Source organism: Pezoporus flaviventris, unplaced genomic scaffold (genome assembly GCF_033815535.1).
Source record: "Pezoporus flaviventris isolate CSIRO_AGI_PZ_B2104156 unplaced genomic scaffold, CSIRO_AGI_Pfla_v1 ptg000223l, whole genome shotgun sequence".
NCBI classification, from domain to species: domain Eukaryota; kingdom Metazoa; phylum Chordata; class Aves; order Psittaciformes; family Psittacidae; genus Pezoporus; species Pezoporus flaviventris.
The window spans coordinates 207,096-225,806 of NW_026892771.1; the positions used below are offsets into that span (position 1 = coordinate 207,096).

Consider the following 18,711-nt stretch of genomic DNA (forward strand, 5'->3'; position numbering starts at 1 on the left):
GTGTAGAGCTGTTCTGCAGCTCATCCTGCCCTTAACTGCATCCTTGTGCAGCTCGCAGCCGTGGTAAAGCAGGAACAGGGAGCATGAGGATACTGCAGCAGATCCCAGCATCCACTGGGATCAATGGGCTCAGTCACCAGGCCAAGCTGCATGGGCTGGGATGGGCGCAGTGCAATGCTGGGTCCACCCTTGGCTTTCCAGCACCATCATCCATGAACACATGGGCTACTGCATGCGAAAGGCTCAGCCCTCTGGTCTTGAAAGTGAATGAAGACATGGTCTGTGTGGTCTGCTCCCATCCCTGAACTCCATCAGGGACTTGGTGGTTGCTGGAGGGCAGCGGAGGGTGCCAAGGGCTGGAAGCACATCCATGGTGGCAGCAGCCAGATCCTGGCTTCTTCTCTGCTGCACTGTGCTGCCCGAAGAGCTCTTCACCTGATGGGCAAAGACATTCCAGTGGGGCTTGCACTGCCCAGCCCAGCTAATTCCACCGGATCAGAGGGGAGGGGAGGATTTCCCCATTGTTGGAAATGGACACGTGTATGTGTTAACATTAAACAGTGTTGGTGGCAGCACGGGGTTTCCTTTCCTACCTGCTCTAATGAGAGACAGTGTCTCAAGGCAGTGAACGTGTGCATCCTTCTGTGCATTCACACATCTCCCAGTGGAAAGCTACGAGGCAAAGGGTTTGCCACAAGGATTGGCAAACTCTGGAGGAAGGGAAGGGCTCCAGGGCCCAGTCAGGCACATCCACACCACCTACAACGGGGCAGAGGCTGGGCTGGCTGGTGGCAGGGGACAAAAGGGGGTGGCTGATGCACAGCCACAGAAGCAGAAACCCACCCTGAGCTTCCTGCAGTTGTCTGCTCAGCTCTTGTCTCTTTAGAAGCAAGCAGCACGACCTGCACTGCAGGGGGGTCTCCTTCCAGGCATGCTGCTCACACTGCTACCTTGTGCCGTGGAGACAGAATCAGCCCTCTGATGTATCTGGCAGGGACCTGTGAACTGACATTTATAGCTCTTGGTCAGTGATCAGTATTTACTCATCCAAGTCTCAGGAGGCCTCTGGCAGCTGAGAAAGGGGTGAGGAATTTCAATAATCCTATTGAAGAGCAGAGGGATGTGTTAAAAAGAAAGGGAGAAACCCAAGGACATGCCATGTCCAGGGCCCGTTCCCATGGGCAGCCATTCAGGAAGGCAGGAGCAGATGGAAGCTTTAAACTACGGAGCTGTTTCTATCTTGTTTTAAAACTCAGATCTTTAATTGTGCAGAGTGATAAACCTCAAGTGTGAGAAAGGAAGGGGAATGGCCTAGAAACGTGGAGAGGGGCTTTGCACAAGGGCCTGTAGGGACAGGCCAAGGGGAATGGCTTGAACCTGCCCGAGGGGAGACTGAGATGAGCTCTTAGGCAGAAGTTCTTTTCTTGGAAGGTCCCTTCCAACTCAAACCACTCTGGGATTGCATGGATGCAACAGCATCTAAACCCCTGCTACATCTGCCCTGGAACACACTTGTCTTAATACTGAATATGCAGAGCTCAAACCAGTGCAATGAGGTTTCTGCCCAGACCATAATAAGAGAATTCAAGTGGAAGCTGTTTCAAACAACCCCAACAGATTAGAACCAGTGAAGGGGCCCAAATGAAGTAGTACACATGCAGGTCACATCACAAAACTGCTGCCAAGTTCTCTAATGGCCCCAGGGAAGGCTGGGATGAGCACCATGCCCTTCCCACTTGTAAAATGAAGGGGAAAAATCTCTTCCCCAGCAGGCTTTGAAGCTAAAATAGGGTTGGCAAAAGTCTGGGGTCAAAGATACTGCAAAACCCCCCACAGGAATTCTTTTATCAACCACAATCCATCAATTCTGGTGAAAGAAAGGGACAGAGTGGATGGAGATGCAGACACCAGACACCACCCAAACACCATTATAGCCAGAGGAGAATAAAAAGCAGGTGCTCAATAGCTTTGAACCAGTAATAAAACATTTACTAGAGCAAGCAGAAAGTAAATGCACAGCTGATAAAGAAAACATCACAATGTCACCAAAACCTGACAGATTCCAACCCTTCTTTCAGTAGAAACAAGACAGGGGTGGGTGCTGCCATGTTTCAACAAAAGATTTCCTGCCTTACCTTTATGGTGCCAACAAAGAGTTAAAAAAGGGATAATACACACAAGGAGTTAAAAACTGTCAAGCAGGATTTTACAGTTTTAACTACATGTGTCCAATATGGGGCGAGAGCCGAGCTGTTCCACTTCATCAATCGCTTCTCAGGTTCTCCCTGAAGGCTTCTGAGAGCAGCAGGTCCCTGAATTACTGAGGGAAGCCTCTTCACTGAGCTATACTGCATGGGGGGCACCAGCCTTGGAGTAGTGTGGCTGTATTGGATTCCCTTTTTTGTCTTTAATTTGAAGAAAGCACTCAACCCTCTCATAACAGAGGGTGCACAGGCACAGCAGAGAGCCAAGTTTGCTATGCAGGCTTCCATCAACGTGAAGGGTTGCAGGAGAGAAGAGGTTCTTTAGAAGAATGAAAGACCTGGGCAATGGGGTTGGGATTGATGTACTGACCACAGCCAAGCCAAGGGAGTCCAGCCTGCACTAGAGGTGAATTTGGGATTTGCTGGGCTGGAGAAGAAGCCTTTGAACAGCTTCTTAAAAAACCAAAAAACAAGGAAAATCAGCTTCATCCCACCTTCAGCAATGCAAATTGATGGATCCTTACGTGATGGGATGTAAGGGGCAACCTGGAGGCCAAATTATGTAGGGATAATATGGGAAAACAAGAGGCTGGGGAAGAACTTACCACACTGAACACACTGCTGAGAGAGCACTGTTTACCAGGTGGGTCCTGAGCATCTCTAGCTGTTACTTTTTAAGTGTGAATGCTGGTTAAGAAAAGGACTACTTTATACTTGTAGGGACAACAGTTTCTTAATGTTCCAAGGCCATGAAACAGCTTCTTTCTTGGCAAGATCTGTTTAACTCCAGCAGTCACTTGAGCACTGAATGTTTAAAGCAGAACCCAGGGAGCTTTACCAAAATGATTTCTCTTGCACTAAAGCATTGTGTGTACACATCATTAGAGAGAAGCTGTTTGCAGATGTACCGGCCCAGACTTGCACGGGGGGTGTAGTTCGTATGGTTTCCTTCTCCTCCCCCAGCATCTCAACCACCATTTACCAAACCCCCCCCCAAAATCCTCTGGCAAAAGGCAACACCACCTGCAGGGACCCCAGGCTGGGGCAACACCAGCTTTTAACTGTCCCACCGGCTCTTCTTCCGCTTTGGGGGCTCTGGGACAGCAAACCCATCTGTTTTGTTGTCTCGGTTGGCGGCCTCCTTCCTGTTGTCACCATTCCTGTTCTCGTTGTTCCTCCCCTCGCTGCTGTTCCTGCTGTCACCGTTATTGCGGTTCCCGGCACCCACATCAGTGAAGTGCCGGCTCTCCCCGTGGCGATGGTTGTCGCCGTGGCGGCTCTCTCCATGGCGGTAAACGTCACTGTGGCGACCGGCTCCTTCCCCGTGGCGCTGCACGTCGTTGTAGCGACCACCCCCCTCTCCACGGCGCGGGGCTTCGTTGTGCCGACCGGGCCGGCTGTCGTTGTACCGTTCCCTGACCACGCCGCCGCCGCCACCGCCACCACCACCACCAGTGGTGGCAACACCGGTACCGCCGCCACCGCTCTCTCGACTGTTGGTGCTGGCACTTGTGTTGTTGAAGCCCTGTCCCCCGACGCTTGGGAAGGTGGGAACGCTACTCAAACTCCCCGTGCTGGTGAAGCCTGGCACACCCTTTGCTGCTGCGGTGGCTGCAAGTGGGCTCTCAGGGCTTGCAGTGTTTTGCTGGGCTGAACTCGTCGGTACCGAGTTCAAGCTCCCGGCGCTGGTCCAGCCACTTGCCCCAGCAGCAGAGCTACCAGTCTTTTGATTGTTTAAGCTTGCAGCAACAAAGTGGCTCTTGTACTGGGACTGACAGAAAGAGGCAGGGAGAAAGAAACAAGAGAGCATGTTTGCCTTGGTACTGCAGCACAAACCACACAGTCGTCATGCACACACAAGCCCATCTTGAATTCTGGGGAACTCCTAGGAAAGAGTTCCTATAAAGAGTCAGTCTTGGAGTGATTACACTCCTGCTGTGCTTAAAAACACAGAATTACTAACAGGCATCTGCTACCAAACCACAGAAACAAGGGGACTGCTATGTTTTGGGGTTCATTTTCACACTGAAGAGAGTTTCTCTGTTCCCCATTCCTTTTGACTGCAATTACACTATTGCTGCTAAGCAGTCTAAACAGGCTCAAGCCTAGGAGCAGGATCCACAAGGGGAAGACAGCAAAGAGGCTGCTGATAACAAAGTTTGGCAAATTAACCTTGTGCAGATGTGTTCAGCCCCACCTGCAGACTCATTCTGCTACTTTGGACTGCAATGCTGAGCACGTACTCCAAGCAGAGGAGACGTGGCCGCAGCTACAACTGCCAAACTCAACTGCCCTGAAACCAACAGGGTTTCTGCATTTACAGGGGAGAAACAATGTGGTTGCCTTGAATCATTAGTAAAGTTTTTCCATGATATGTCCTATCCTCTTCAGTTTGAACTTGGAGTACAAGTGCCGGAACCTACCTGAAAAGCTGCTTTCATTGCCGTAAGCCTGTCTCCCATTGCCCCAGTGGATGGCTTGTACGCCTCGTAGTTACTCATCACGCTGTTGTTGTTTCCACGGTCCTATGCAAAAAGACAAAGGGCAACTGGAGAGGTTCATCCAAAACACACTTCCAGGTCAATCATCCTCTGAGCCGACGCGGCTCTGCACTCAGTATGTCTGCTAAGGATGAGAAACTTCTGGGGAGCACTGAGCAGCAAAGCTCTTTGCCCCATGACCTGGAGGACAATGACAGGCTGCTCTAAGGTCTCCACACAACAATATAACCTCACTTCCCAGCTCCTTGCAGTACAAGCAAAAGCAAAACGCAACCAAATGAGGATTTTCACAGAGCTCATAGCCAAGACAAGGTGAAAAAGAAGTCATAGGAGCTGTGACTTGTGGAGAGATGCAGGACACGATGTGTTAAACTCTGTCCCCACGCACATTGGTCATAAGCTGGTTTCCTACCACGGACATACAATAGTACAGGTTCCCAATGCTGCAAGATCTTTTGCTGCCAAGAATCTGCCTGGAAATGGTTTTTGAAGTAATTTATTAGCATTTATTTTGCACTGGCAGTCTATTTTGGGAAGGATGTCCAAACCTTCTGGGCAGCTCTTGAAAAGAGGGTAACACCACAGGGGCAGTTTCACTTGGGATGTTTCTGATACTAACTCTAGAAGACTCTGAGCTATGAAAACCTCTGAAAGCAGAGGCTATACTCCAGAACTAAGATTTTTTACATTAAAGACTTGCCAATACTAAGTGTAAAAGTTCCAAGAATCTGCAACCAACTTCTTCAGCATCTCTACTTACAGAGTTTTCTGATCCCAGACCAGGACGTTCACGGTATCCTAAGCCACCACCACCAATATTCAGCTTCTTGCCTTTTCCTCCTTTGAAACGTGATTTTCGGAACCATGGATTCTGTACAAGAGAAGGACAAATCTCAATACAAGGAATAAGAAGCTTCATAAATGCCTTTGCTCTCTTGCAGCTCCACAAGGCAGCAAAAGACAAGAACTCTGAGAGCCGACAGTGGCACAAACACAATTGCTTCAGCTGTCACACCTATATATAGTGAGCCTGCCAGGCAGCCCTGCCAAGCAGGTACACAATGATCAAGCAACAACCATTTCACAGAGTGAATGTCTCTGTAATTATGTTCTAGTTTAGCTTTCAACTAAGCTGCATTGCCCAGGTGCCTGCCATAAATCCATATTGAAAATCCAACTGTAATGAGATACTGGGGCTGGAGTGCTCTGCTGGCATCAGCCAGATCGCAACTCCTAATTTCACAGGCAGTGCCGGACCCCAGAATAGATTACATACTGCATTCCAAAACCTTCATGTCTTCATGGAGTCTTTCAAATGCCATTAAGAACACTAGAAAGCCTACTCAAAAATAGGATAGACCACCGAAAAGTCATTGCTAACACATGATGGAGCCAGAAACAAGTCCCTGAGCTCCTGATTTTGTGCCAATCACGAAGGGAGCCTTGCTCTACTCAAGAAGTTTTCCTTGCTCATACCTGCATTGCTAAATCCAACAGTTCCTTGGAAACATGCTGATTAGCCCCTTCCAGGTTCCTGACAAGATCACCAGCGAAGTTACTGTCTTTGGGAGTCAGCAGAGTGTAGGCAACTCCCTTCTCGCCCGCTCTGCCAGTGCGACCGATCCGATGGGTGTGGGTATCTATGTCTCGAGCCACGTCGTAGTTGATGACAGTCTTAATGGAAGGAATATCTAACCCACGAGCTGTAATAAAAGGCAACATAGCGGGAGGTGTGATGATCCCAAATTAACTCAAAGCAATGCCATTCATACCAGCATATTACTTCATTCTGCTCCAGCATACAAAAGGAGTTTGCACGGGAACACACCCCACATAAGACACTCTTCACAGGCTAAAACTCCCAAGTGTAGCAGTATCTCCTCTAACAGTAGTAAAAGTTACACTGATTCCCTGGGTCCGCAGGGTTAGGGATGGAAAAGACCTCTTTATATGACTGTTTTGCCACTGAAGAGAGAGGGATTTATTAAAGAACACTGAAATTCACTCTTTGGTCAGCTAAACATCTGGGTGCAAAAGCTCTTCTAGAGAAGGCTTCAAGCGCGTTCATCTCTTCTTCATTCAAGCATGCATAACGTGTCAGCTGATTAACAAAGAGCAACTACTTCCTTAAGAAACTGCTTTTTTTCTTTCTGTATAGTACAAACTGTCAGACTGTAATAGAAACATCATCAGAAGACTTCAAAAATAATCCCCCCTGCTAACACTCTGTACACCTGAAAAACATCAGAAACACAGTGCCCAGCATGGGCAGAAGCCAACCTTGTTGCTTTCCACTGACGTGTGTTGGCCTTGCTGCCCGTATCCACAACTTGTAGGAGCTACTGCTTCGTAGAACATCACCTACCTGCCACATCAGTAGCTACCAGTATCGGGATCCCCTTCTTCTTAAATTCTGAAATGACTTTATTCCTCTCACTCTGGTCCATGTCACCATGAAGCAGTCCCAGGTTATGATCCTCCTGCTTGAGGTTATTGGCCAACTCTTCTGCATTTGCCTTCTTGGTGACAAACAGGAGAACACTGCCAGAAGACGTGAACTCCACGAGGCGTCGAGTCAGCCAGTTCCACTTGCTAGGGCCAGAGGGGAAAATCTCCACAATTTGAGTAACATCTTCATTGGCCTAAGGGAGGAAATCAGACAAGATGTAATGCAGGACAGGAAGGACAGTGTGGCAAACAAATGCAGAATGAAATGAGGAATTTCAACTACATGTGAGAAGAAACAGTGGAGAAACAGGGGAACAAAATCCTTCAGAAGAGATGTTAGCTCTTGTCTAACCGCTGACCACTTCTTTTTCTCAGTTCAGGTAAGGCAGAGGTTAAGCCTGAGAGATGCAAAGTGCAGTCTTTGACATGATGCAGTTTAGCACCTTACTGAACTAAAGGTGGGTACTTGCAATTCAGGTGTTCTTGGGACAGATGCTATTAACATCTGAAATAGACTAAGTAAGAGCAGGTCCAAGATGCAAAGGATGCTCATCAGTAAGAGTTACTCACATGGCCATCAGAGAAAGTACTCCTGCAAGCTGTGACTTGCCATGGGATCAGGAAGGGGGGAGGCATAACCAGACTCCCTATACACTCTGTACTGCAAGTAACACAAGTTTCTCTAAAAGATTTCATCTTTACACATTTAAACATGAATTATTTCAAGAATGATGCTCTCAGAGTAATAATTTAGATCAGGGAATAGAAACCCTCTGATTGAGCTGGGAAAGCTGCTGCTTTTCTTATGCAAAACATAGGAAAAACAGTTTCCCAGAAGGAAGGGCCTTCATGTAGCCATTAATTTGTTGGTAATGAAGGGACAGGTCAACATTCCTGATTGAGAAAAAGTAAAATTCAGAGAGATGGTTAAAAGAAAAGTGTTCTGAAGGTCACCTTGTGAAATTTCTCAATAGTTTTCATGTATCAGAAGCAAAGTTTCTTCACAGCAAGTATACATCTGCTACTTTATCAGCTTACTACCAAATCCCTCTCCTGCTAATAGATCAGCTGCTACTGTCAAGCAAGCCTAGAATCAACATTCTCATGTGAACCAACTGAAAGACATTACAGTCTGAGATCCAAAGCCTTCACTGCAAAAGCTGCAATTGCTTGATTTATACTTTTGAGACAAAAGAAAAGGATATACCCATTGATCCAGCCTAATAAAATCAATCCCTGCATTAATGTTGCTCCACTCCTTGATGAAACCTCCCATCATTACAAGGTTCAGAAAGGTCAATACCAAACACCAACCTTTACTATTATTTGTTAAGCATAAAGTAGTTACTCTTCAAGAATGACTACTGCAGTTTAACTTCAATTTCAGACAAGAGGAGCAGAAGGCTTCGTTTCTCTGCTTGATTCAGAAGTATCATGGAATTACCTCTCCAATGTCTCCCTGCACAACTCGGATGGGGTCGATCAGAATATCCCGGGCCAATTTCTCAATCTTCTTACGGAAAGTGGCACTGAACAAGAGGGCTGAAAGAGAAACAGTATTTGAACTCCTTGAAAAAAACAGCTTCCTTTCAGAACTGTGGGCACAGAGCCTGTCAATGAGGACCTGCAGGACTGTACCAGATGTCAGGGATCTGAAGCTGTCAGTCTGCTTTACCAGTTCTAATGAAAATAATCCACTATTAGAATCCCTCAAAGTGCAAACACATTTCATGGCACCAGAAGTAAGATGTTAGTAATATGTGGCACTGCTGTGAACTTGCTTTCACAGCAGCTTAGAACACGGGCTCTCAAAGCATATGAATATTCACTCAGCTGATCATCTTTTCTCTGAGTGAAGCGTGCGGAGGGGTTACAGACTGATGAACCGTGTGGTTCAGTGCCCACACTTCACAAGTGCTCCCTCCCAACAGCCCCCACAGAGAATAATACCAGTGTACTTTCGAGACAGTCTCATTGTGTGGCTGTGTCTAGCACAGGAAATCCCAGCTCTGTTCCAGTCCTAACTGGCAGCCACCAGCCTCCTTTGACTCTCAGGAGTTTACTTTGAGACACGCTTCTACTTACTCTGCCTGTCAGGACGGACGTGGTTTGCGATGGATCTGACCTGATATTCTGGAAAGGAGAGGAAAAACCCTATGGTCAACATTTTGTGCTCATTGATGAGTAGAATAACTCAAAATGCAACTTCATTCATGCAATTTGAAGTGCCCAAAAGTTATTCAAGCAACTCCAAGATAAAAATCAAGGGTTTTGAACTTGGGCATCAATAGGACTTTGCTGATCTCTTAATAGCAACAGATATTAGACCTTCAAATATGAGCTTTATCTATAAAGCATTTGCTTAATGTATTTACAGATACATGGAGCTACAGGAGTTACAAACTGTCCTACAAAGCTGGGAACTGGACACTGCTGCTTTTCAAAATAGGGACCTTTGTTCATTACATACCAAACCCCATATCAAACATTCTGTCAGCTTCATCAAACACAAGATAAGTGACTCTTTGAAGGTTTGTAGCTTTCTTTTTCACATGATCAATCAAACGACCCTATCAAAAAACAAAAGAAACAAGTTTTTAAAGCGTGTTTAAGAAACTCTTTCCTTTCCTTCAACCATGAGTTGCTCAGTTTTGTCCAAGTTCACAAACAGTTTCTGCAATAAGCAAAGCCAGACGCAACTGTGCTCATTCAAATCCCTGGTTCAGCATGAACACCTGTTCTGATTCAGTGTTTCAGCCCTTCACAGGCTTTAAACTGATTCAGGAAGATGGCAACTCAATTTCATTACACTCTGGGTATTTTTTTCATGAATTTAAGGCTCAGCAAGCAGAAGCTGGTACCATGCACAACTGACACTAATTCAAGCAGATCTTGCTCTCAACACCTGATAACCTGCGAAGAACCTAAATTTCAGTGATTAGAGAATGAATGCTGCATCACCAGTGGCATTAAAAATCTGTCTCAGCTTCAGTTAAGCAGCAAAAATGGTCCTGTGTGTATACAGGTACTTACTGGTGTGCAGACAACTATCTCTGCCCCCTCCTGGAGGGCTTTGGCTTGCTCCCACATGCTTCCTCCTCCATACACAGCTACAGAGCGCAGATTATATGCCTTACCAAAGCGCTTACATTCCGAGTGGATCTGAGGATTTTAAACAAAGCACATCACAGTTCATGTTAGACAGATCTGAGAAAACCTACCCTGGAAATACAGTCCAGCTCCTGAAATTCACTTTGCAGCCTAATAACTTAATATAACTTCATGAAATTGTTCAGAAATCCTCAGGGCTGAATAATAATTTCCAATAATTTGAGAAATGTACTTAGGCATCCACTGGGAGACTTCAAAACACTCTTCCAATACGTAAAGGGGCCTACTGGAAACCTAGAGAGGGGGGCTTGGGACAAGGGCCTGTAGGGACAGGCCAAGGGGAACGGCTCTAACCTGCCAGAGGGGACACTGAGGTGAGCTCTTAGGCAGAAGCTCTTCCCTGTGAGGGTGCTGAGGCACTGGCACAGGGTGCCCAGAGAAACTGTGGCTGCCCCATCCCTGGGAGTGTTCAAGGCCAGGTTGGAGGAGGCTCGGAGCAACCTGCTCTACTGTGAGGCACCCCTGCACATGGCACGGGGTTGGAACTGGATGATCCTGAGGTCCCTCCCAACCCAAACCATTCTGCGATTCTAGATCCAGCTGTAATTTAAACTGCAGGCTCTATCCTTTTACACACACAATTTGTGGCAATGAATCCACAGTATTCTTCATACTTAGGCTGTATGGCACACATATACTTTACTACACACCTACCTGTTGGCAAAGCTCTCTGGTTGGGCAGACAATGACTGCAATGGGACCATCCCCCGGCTCAAGCTCCTTTTGATCCATGATATGAATCAGCATTGGCCAGATGAAGGCTGCTGTTTTTCCACTTCCAGTCTTAGCTATCCCAATCATATCTCTGCCACTTAGTGCAACTGGAACACCCTAAAAATAAGGAGATTCTAAACCCATATTATGCCAACCATAGCACATTCTTGTGTATGTATCACATGAAAACTCAAATAACAAGAGGAAAACACACTGCAGAGGAGTCACAGCAACATTCATCAATACTTACAGTTTCATTGCCAAGTTTATATCTGAATTAGACTGTTTTAAGGGCTGGAAGCTATTTTTATGTTATCACTGTTAGGGTCCTGTATGAAATCAGTGTTTGGGCACAGTACAACATCCCAAGGATACATTTACATGTACACAAGCACAGCTTGTCCAGCTGGAACACTGCTAAAACCAAACTCTCTGAGCCTATTCTTTCTGTAGTCCTGAAATATTCAGCTCATGCCTAGTAAAATACAAGTCATTCTTTGTGACAGCTTTATATAGGAAACTAGAATTGCATACATCCTCATATGGACCACGGGACCTTTGCGCTGTGTTAGTTCCCTTTAGATGTTAGAGAAGCAACAACACTCACCTGACATTGTATAGGAGTGGGCTGGGTATACTCAGATTTCCTAATTTGATGCATAAGCTGCTCATCAAACCCAAAATGAGCAAAACTACTGCCAGGCCTTGGAGGAGCAGCACCAGAGACCTTAGGAACAGAAATACATCATTGTTCATGAACAGCAAGAGAAACAAAATATGAGGAACAAAGGTGTCTCTGCCTCTGAAAATAGCTTTTTACTTTTTGAATAGAGGTAAGTTCAAGTAGGTGCAAATTCCACGTGTGTAAACAGGACTTTCAGTTACAAAAATAGAGATAAATTGTCAATGCACCTAAGTCACTAACATCCTCTCTACCTCCTTGTATAACTGGTGTTCTTCGCCAGATAATTTCCTTCATAGAAAGTTGCCACACCAACATGTCACAAATGGCACATAATATTCCCAGTTTCCATTCCTAGCTCTGGAGTTCTTTAGTCCAAGTGTAACCATGCAACTGGCAAACTGCAGTACCCACTCTGACAAATCCGGAGAAGACTTTCAAGAACTGCTAAGGAAAATCAAGCTCCCTTACATCAAAGCCACCGAAGCTGGCTGAGAGGCTGGAGTTTCCTGGGAAAATCTTCATTAAAACCATTAAGACAGCCCCAAACAAGGAGTTAAAAGGTCCCAGGAGGACAGTTTTGTGACCAGCTTACCCGGAGATTTAGCTTATGACGTAGCTCTACCACTTGCTGCGGCGTGAGACTTGTGATCTCCTCATGCTCATCATAGAAATTCTTCTCAAATGGTGGATATTCAATCTGCAAGAGTAATTAGTCAGTTAGTCCAGGATCCAAAATTCTCCCTCTTTCCACTTAGTTTTGGTGAAGAAGCATCCGCTCCCTCTAAAGTTCTTAACTGTCTGCAAGAACAGTGAAGTCATACCAAGGATCTTTAGTGTGACCTGAGGCATGACACTGAACTATGAGAAGGATGGAAGCATATTTCAATCTGCTTCTGAGCTCCTACTTTCTAGAATGGGATAAACTTCCTTCCTACCTCTGAGTGATCAATAGGTGGAAGAGGGTCAATGATTTTTTTGGACGGTGCAATTGGATTCCCATCACTATCATACTCCAGGTTATCCTCTTCCTCTTCTTGCACCACACCAGCAGTGGGGTTTTCAGCCATGTAGCGAAAATAAGCTTCCTGCAGCAAAACAGATCAGTAAAATCACATACAATAGGATGCAGAAACACTACTCCATTTGTTTAAGTGATGTATACACTAAATAATGGCTGTTTGCTTTCACACCCACCACTGAGGAAAGAAACCCACATTCGCTAGAACTGATTCTTCTCATAAATACCAACACTTATGCCCAGAAGGACAATATCACCAATGAAGAAAATAACTACAGTGTCAGACCACAAAATGCTTTGAAAAACCAAACTTCTCTTATGTGTCTGCTTAACAGCTCCTTCTACAAAGACTTGTTATGCTTTAACAACAGAAGAATCTATTCTTTTTTCCACATGAACATAGTACAAACATGCAGGTTTTAAAACGGAGAACACACTGTTACTAAGCATATGACATTCACTTCTTTTCCTATGCCAAATACAGGTTCCCCACTTCCCCTAATTAGACTTCAAGAAATGAAAGTGTTATCTATTTTTCATTGAGTCAGTCAACAGCAAGAATCCTTCAACACCAGCCCAAGTTAGAAGTCACTGTCACCACTGTCCCATGCCATCCTTACAGCTTACAAACACTGAATCTCACTGGCTCACCAAGACATTCTCAGGGAGAAAACATAACTCACTCCACTGCCAAGCGGATATGAAAAATCAGATCTTTAAGGCAAGGATCAATTACTGGTGCTTGGATATACTCATCCGGGGTTTTAATTTACACAGCAAATTAGCACTCATAGATACAACGCACCTGAACAACAGCTGTTTCCAGGTGCAAGTCACCCTTGCTCAAACTTCAGTACTCACTAAATTGGAAGCAAAGGGCCAGAGGCCAGACAACCCTTCCACACTCTGTGTTACTGGGAGTAACACAATAGCTGTTAATTACAACTTAGTCTTTTCTCTTTGTTTATTACTTCTGTTACAGTGATGCTTATAATCCTCAATCAGAGCTGGAAAATAAACTGAATAAAGAGCAAAAAAACCCTGATCCTTGCCCTTAACAGACATGAAATTTCACTGCAAATAGCCTCCACAGTTTAACAGCATCTCTCTGATGCTCCAAGTTAGTGAATTCTAATCTCAAATTTGACAAGATACTGAAAAACCTGTACAGGAAGTTGAAGTTCAAACTGACTGGAAAAATTCTTCTTAAACAGAGTAAAAAAAAGAATGAAATCAGCTCCTAACATTCTTCTTTTTTTTTAGTGAAACACCTGGAAGGGTAGAGACAGCAGGGCAAGCACTACAGCTTCCTGCTGAATTGTCCAGATACTGCGCATGACACTGGAGTTGTGTTTGTACCTAGTAGTTCTAGATTTGGGGAGGGAAGGGAAAAAGAAAACAAAACAACAAAGAAGAAGATAGAAAGACTGCATAGGAACTCACTTGGTCATCTTCCTCTTCAATGTCATCTCGAATACCCCTGGAAAAACAAGCGGAGAAAAAAAAAACTTCCCTGCAAGTGTTCCATAGACTCAGCTCCATACTTTCATGTGCTAAGTGCTGAGCTCCATCCTTCGTGGAAGACACAACACTAACAACTCAGTAACATTTATAATCCCAACCCATGGAGTTTGCATATTTGGTGCCAACCAGAACAGCGACCCTGCAAAGACTTCTTTTACTTCTATTAATGAGACTGAAAGATTAGGACTCCGTCTTCCCAGTAGAAGCCACATCAAAGATCATCCTGGTCTAAGCTCTTGATGCTACGGAAGTCCCATAACTGAAGAGGAATATCAGCCAGGAAGTGCCAATCCAGTTCAGAACTTCCCCAGGTGGTCATTTGGATCCGGTGTTCTGTTTCAGGACCATGTATAATCTGATCAACCCCATGCAATGCAAGTTCTACCAATGTATCTGACATTTCTATCAAGAATCAATAGCATCATTATTTTCCTTGGTCAAAACAGATAAGCTTCCAAAATGTAAACTGTTTTTAAAGTGCAAGTTAAGTTATTCCCAATTGTCACATGCTACCCAGTACCTCTGCTTTACAGGGAATCTCTTCAAACCTAGTTTACAAGAATCTCCAGTACTAAAGGTACAGCAGCACGGAGTTATTTTGTTCACAGACATGCAAATTTAAAGTAAACCATGCTGATCACTGCAAGGATGTGGAAAGAAGAAAAACCTATTTCAGGCTGCTCTGGAAGGCTGTACAACGTGCTGCTCCACTTTGGGTGGCCTAGAAAAGCTTCTCACGTGAGAGAACTCTCAGTGTTGTTACATTTTACTGTAGGATGCCACTATGGATTCTTCCCTCCTGGTATTCAATTTTTACTGCTCTTTATCCATGGGGGATATCATGTGCTGGTTAATGCTGGTTACTTGGTGTACGTTATACTGGCTACAGAACAATCACCATCAACAAAATGCATTGGAATTCTCTTAGCACCACACAAGACACGGGCAGGCATGGGAAGTATAAAAGAGAACTTACTTAGCATTCTTTTTTTCCTTGTCTTTATCTTCGAGTCTCTTCATGTCTCGAGCAGCTTGATCCTAACAGGTCATAAAATGGCAACATGTTAAAAAGACAAGACGATGAAACTTGCAAGGGAAAAATGTTCATATGTAACTAGACCATCATGTCAGAGACAACACTTTTTGGACTCAAATTTCTCTTGTTCCATATCCTATCATGCTAAATAAATCCTCCTCCTAATACCTTTGAAATCTCTATACTTGTAAATTCATGGCATTGTTGTTGAAAAAATGCATTCTCTGCATTCCTCCTGAAAACGCTGTGCTCGAATCCAGCTAATAACAGAACTGTAGCTTAGAAACAGCTCCTGAGAAATACAAACCCCTTCAGTTTGGGCAGTGAAAAATGCACAAACCCTTCATTTCACAGTCAGAGACACACGAAGCTCTTTGTTGTATTGCTTGGACATGCTCTAATTCACATGGCACCAAAAGGTAATTGACATCCTGAACACAGCTGCCAAAGGCAGGAGAGACATTTGCTGCTCCTGACAGGGGAGAAGTAAGGCCACATAAATGAATAAACATTTCAGGAGCCAGGTCTTGCCTCCACTTCAGCCATGAATGCCTCCAGAGGATCATCATCGCTGTCAGAGTCTGCTGATTTGGAATGAAACTGCTGGCGAGTGGGGGAATTCTCTGCAGGAATGTATGGCAAATCCACATTGCTGGAATCTTCCTCTTCATCTTCAAAGTACCTGAAAAGAAACGAACAATGGCCCAGTCAGCACATGGGTGGGTTAAAGCAGGTGACCTCTGAAGGTCCGAACCCAAACTAGTCTATGGTTCCATGGTCTACAGAACTGTGGTGCCACCTCTCACGGTTTTCAAGTCAAGATTCCTACACAAAGATGGATCATACCAGCCAGCAGATACACAGGAAAAGATATTGAGATTTACAACCATTCATGTTGGAGGCTAAAAGAGGTGGCAGGGCAATGAGATATGATGAAACTGGTCTTCTGGAGTGGCTCTCCCAGGCTGGTACACACAGGAGGTTTTTCTGATCTCCCTCCTATTCAACACATTTATGCAGTTAACAGAAGGGTCAGTAAAGACTTGTGGAGCTGAATGTTTCTCTGTACAAAAGACACCCAAATTTATCCCTCTTGGCTCCAATTCTGAGCATACCAGAGTGTGAATAAGATTGAGCTGAGGTATGTTCTTAGAGAACATACTCACAGCGCTCTGTGGGCTGCTGTAGTCATTTAGTTCTATTTAGAGGCAAGGATGTGTTATTATTCTCATTTTACAGATGATGTAAAGGGTAAGTCATTGGCCCAGGGTGATGCCAAAAGTCTGCTGCAGAGCAGGGACTGGGTTCCTGCAGGCAACCAGCTCCACTTTTCTTGACACTGCTGTTGTAAAGCTACCAGTGCTCTGCAACACCATAAACCTCATAAATGTCCCAGAGACATTCCCTGACTTTGGAAACTTTCAAACAGCACAGTCTTGAGCTGGATAAACATAGCAATAACGGGACTTACGCATTCTCTTCATCAAAGTTGGCTCGCTTTGACCCAATTTTGTAGAAAGAAGGCAGCTGAGGAGGTACTGATTTTGCAAATGCAGCAGAAGAACCGGCTGTTCCAAAAGCACTGTGAGACTGCTGAGAGAGCTTCGGCTCCTCCTTCTTCCCAGGTGTTATGGCAAAGCCACCAAACCCAAAGCCTCTCTTAGTACCAGGTCCACCTTTGTTCCAATTCATGATGTCCCCAGTGTGTCTGTTAAAACCAGAAAAGACAAATTAACACTCTGCTTTAGGCAGTTCTAGATCTGTCACCGTTTTTCTTGGATTACTTCAGGCATGACAGACACTTGTGGAAATGTGAATGATGAGTTTGACCTCTTTCCCAAAAAGCATTAGGCTTTGGTCTTGTCTTGTAGGTATAAACGTATCCACAGTTGTCTTCCAAAACAGATTGTGTCCCTCAGAGATTACTTCAGCATATTTAAGATGTTGCCTATCTTCTCTGTTTTGCAACCTAAACCAAACAAACCCAAGGCCAGAACTTTGAACATCAGGAGGGACAAGAGATGAAAATGCAGCTCAGTACATACTCTGCATGTCCTTACAGTCCTGCCCTCAAGTGTTTCATGGCTTCATAAACACCACACTACTGCAACCCAACAGCTCTAGAAAACGAGCCCTAAGCAAGCCTCTGCTCTGAGACAAGGCATGCTTCTGCCAAAGTCAGCTTCCTCTCCTCAAAAGAGCACCTTTAGCCACAGGTATGTTTTAAGTTGGATGAAGAGAAGGCTGAACTGACAGACTAAGGTGTACCCTTCCCACTGCAAGTAATTTATCTCACTTGCATGGTCAAGTCAGTCATCCCTTCAAGGCAGCCAAAGAGATTATGACACCCAAAGCTTTCAAGTGCATTATAATTAGATGGCCCAAAGGTTATGAGTCTTATTAAACAGATTCTCACATTCAGCCAGAATCCACCAGCAAGAGAAACAACTTCAAAATAACCTGAGAAGAAACACTGCTGCTGCTCCCTGTGCAGAGCATTCACCAGATTGCGACTTGCTCAGTGAACCTCAAGTCCAGACCGGAGCTCACCAGAAGGCTTTGGGGGAAGCTGCTGCTCAATGGCAGCAGCTTGTGCTGGTGCCTCCCTCTCCCACTTGCACCTCACAGCTTCCACACCTGCAGATGTGGCAGGTAAGAGATCAAAACGTACAACCACCAGATGAGAGGTGCTGGCAGCACATCAGGTAAGCTTTTAAGGTCCAGTATTTGATTTTAAGCACTCCTCTTCACTGTTACCGACTTTTGTCCTGCCGCTACCCCAGAAAACAGACAGAACGATTCTTTCACGCTGTCACATGGCTGCCAAACGACAAAGTTTGCTCTGCTGCCCCCCGGGGCGGGTTCCTACGGGACAAGGAGGCACCACCGGCTCTGCCGAGCGCCGCTCCAAGGCACAAACCCTTCCTCCAGACCCCGTGGCTCTGCGGGCATCAGCAGGGTGCCCCGGCTGCTCCAAGACGGGACCCCCCGCACCGAGACCGCGCGTCCCCGAACACAGCAGGGAAGGGGCCGGGGGGCCGCAACCCGCCCTCCCCGCGGGGCTCCCTCCTCACACCGAGGGCCCTCACAGCCCTTCCCGCCCGCGGGGCCCCAGCACGGGGGCGGGCCCTTTGTGCGGGCCAGGCCGAGCCCGCACTAGGCCGCAGTCCCGCCCGCTCCCACCAGCTGGATGGGCGGGGGGTGTCCGGCGGGGAAGGAGCGGCCGCACCGCCCGGCCCGGCCCGGCCCCGCGCCCCTCACTCACCCCTCGGGCACCGCAGCCGCCGCTTCCCCGGTTACCGGGGCGGGGGGAAGAAGGGGGGGCGGGGGGGGAGACGCGACGTTACGACGTAGGTACGTCCGTGGCGCGCTGAGGTCAGCGCGCACGCCGGAGGAACATGCGCGGTAGC

General features: G+C 46.0%; 1 protein-coding gene and 1 long non-coding RNA gene across 2 annotated transcripts in view; one reads left to right on the plus strand and one right to left on the minus strand.

Moving 5' to 3' along the window:
- Positions 1 to 18,711, plus strand: part of LOC133262769 (uncharacterized) — a 294,205-nt gene that overhangs the window by 31,121 nt on the left and 244,373 nt on the right. The window lies entirely within an intron of this gene.
- DDX42 (DEAD-box helicase 42) lies at positions 1,968 to 18,699 on the minus strand. The gene is made up of 18 exons (XM_061442267.1): positions 18,567 to 18,699; positions 16,773 to 17,009; positions 15,833 to 15,983; positions 15,242 to 15,303; positions 14,185 to 14,221; positions 12,659 to 12,808; positions 12,316 to 12,420; positions 11,646 to 11,765; positions 10,979 to 11,155; positions 10,187 to 10,315; positions 9,624 to 9,723; positions 9,239 to 9,286; positions 8,598 to 8,695; positions 7,071 to 7,347; positions 6,182 to 6,408; positions 5,466 to 5,576; positions 4,628 to 4,729; positions 1,968 to 3,975 (listed from the first exon to the last, which is right to left on the minus strand). The coding sequence occupies exons 2-18, from the start codon at positions 16,991 to 16,993 to the stop codon at positions 3,262 to 3,264; spliced, it is 2,829 nt and encodes a 942-aa protein (XP_061298251.1). The 5' UTR covers positions 16,994 to 17,009; positions 18,567 to 18,699; the 3' UTR covers positions 1,968 to 3,261.

Coding starts and splice junctions, on each gene's coding strand:
- DDX42 (XM_061442267.1), bottom strand. CDS start 16,993: ATGAATTGGAACAAAGGTGGACCTGGTACTAAGAGAGGCTTTGGGTTT. Junction 9,287..9,623: donor AATGTTTGATATGGGGTTTG/GTATGTAATGAA, acceptor TCTCCTTTCCAG/AATATCAGGTCAGATCCATC. Junction 4,730..5,465: donor GTCTGGGATCAGAAAACTCT/GTAAGTAGAGAT, acceptor CTTTTTGCATAG/GACCGTGGAAACAACAACAG.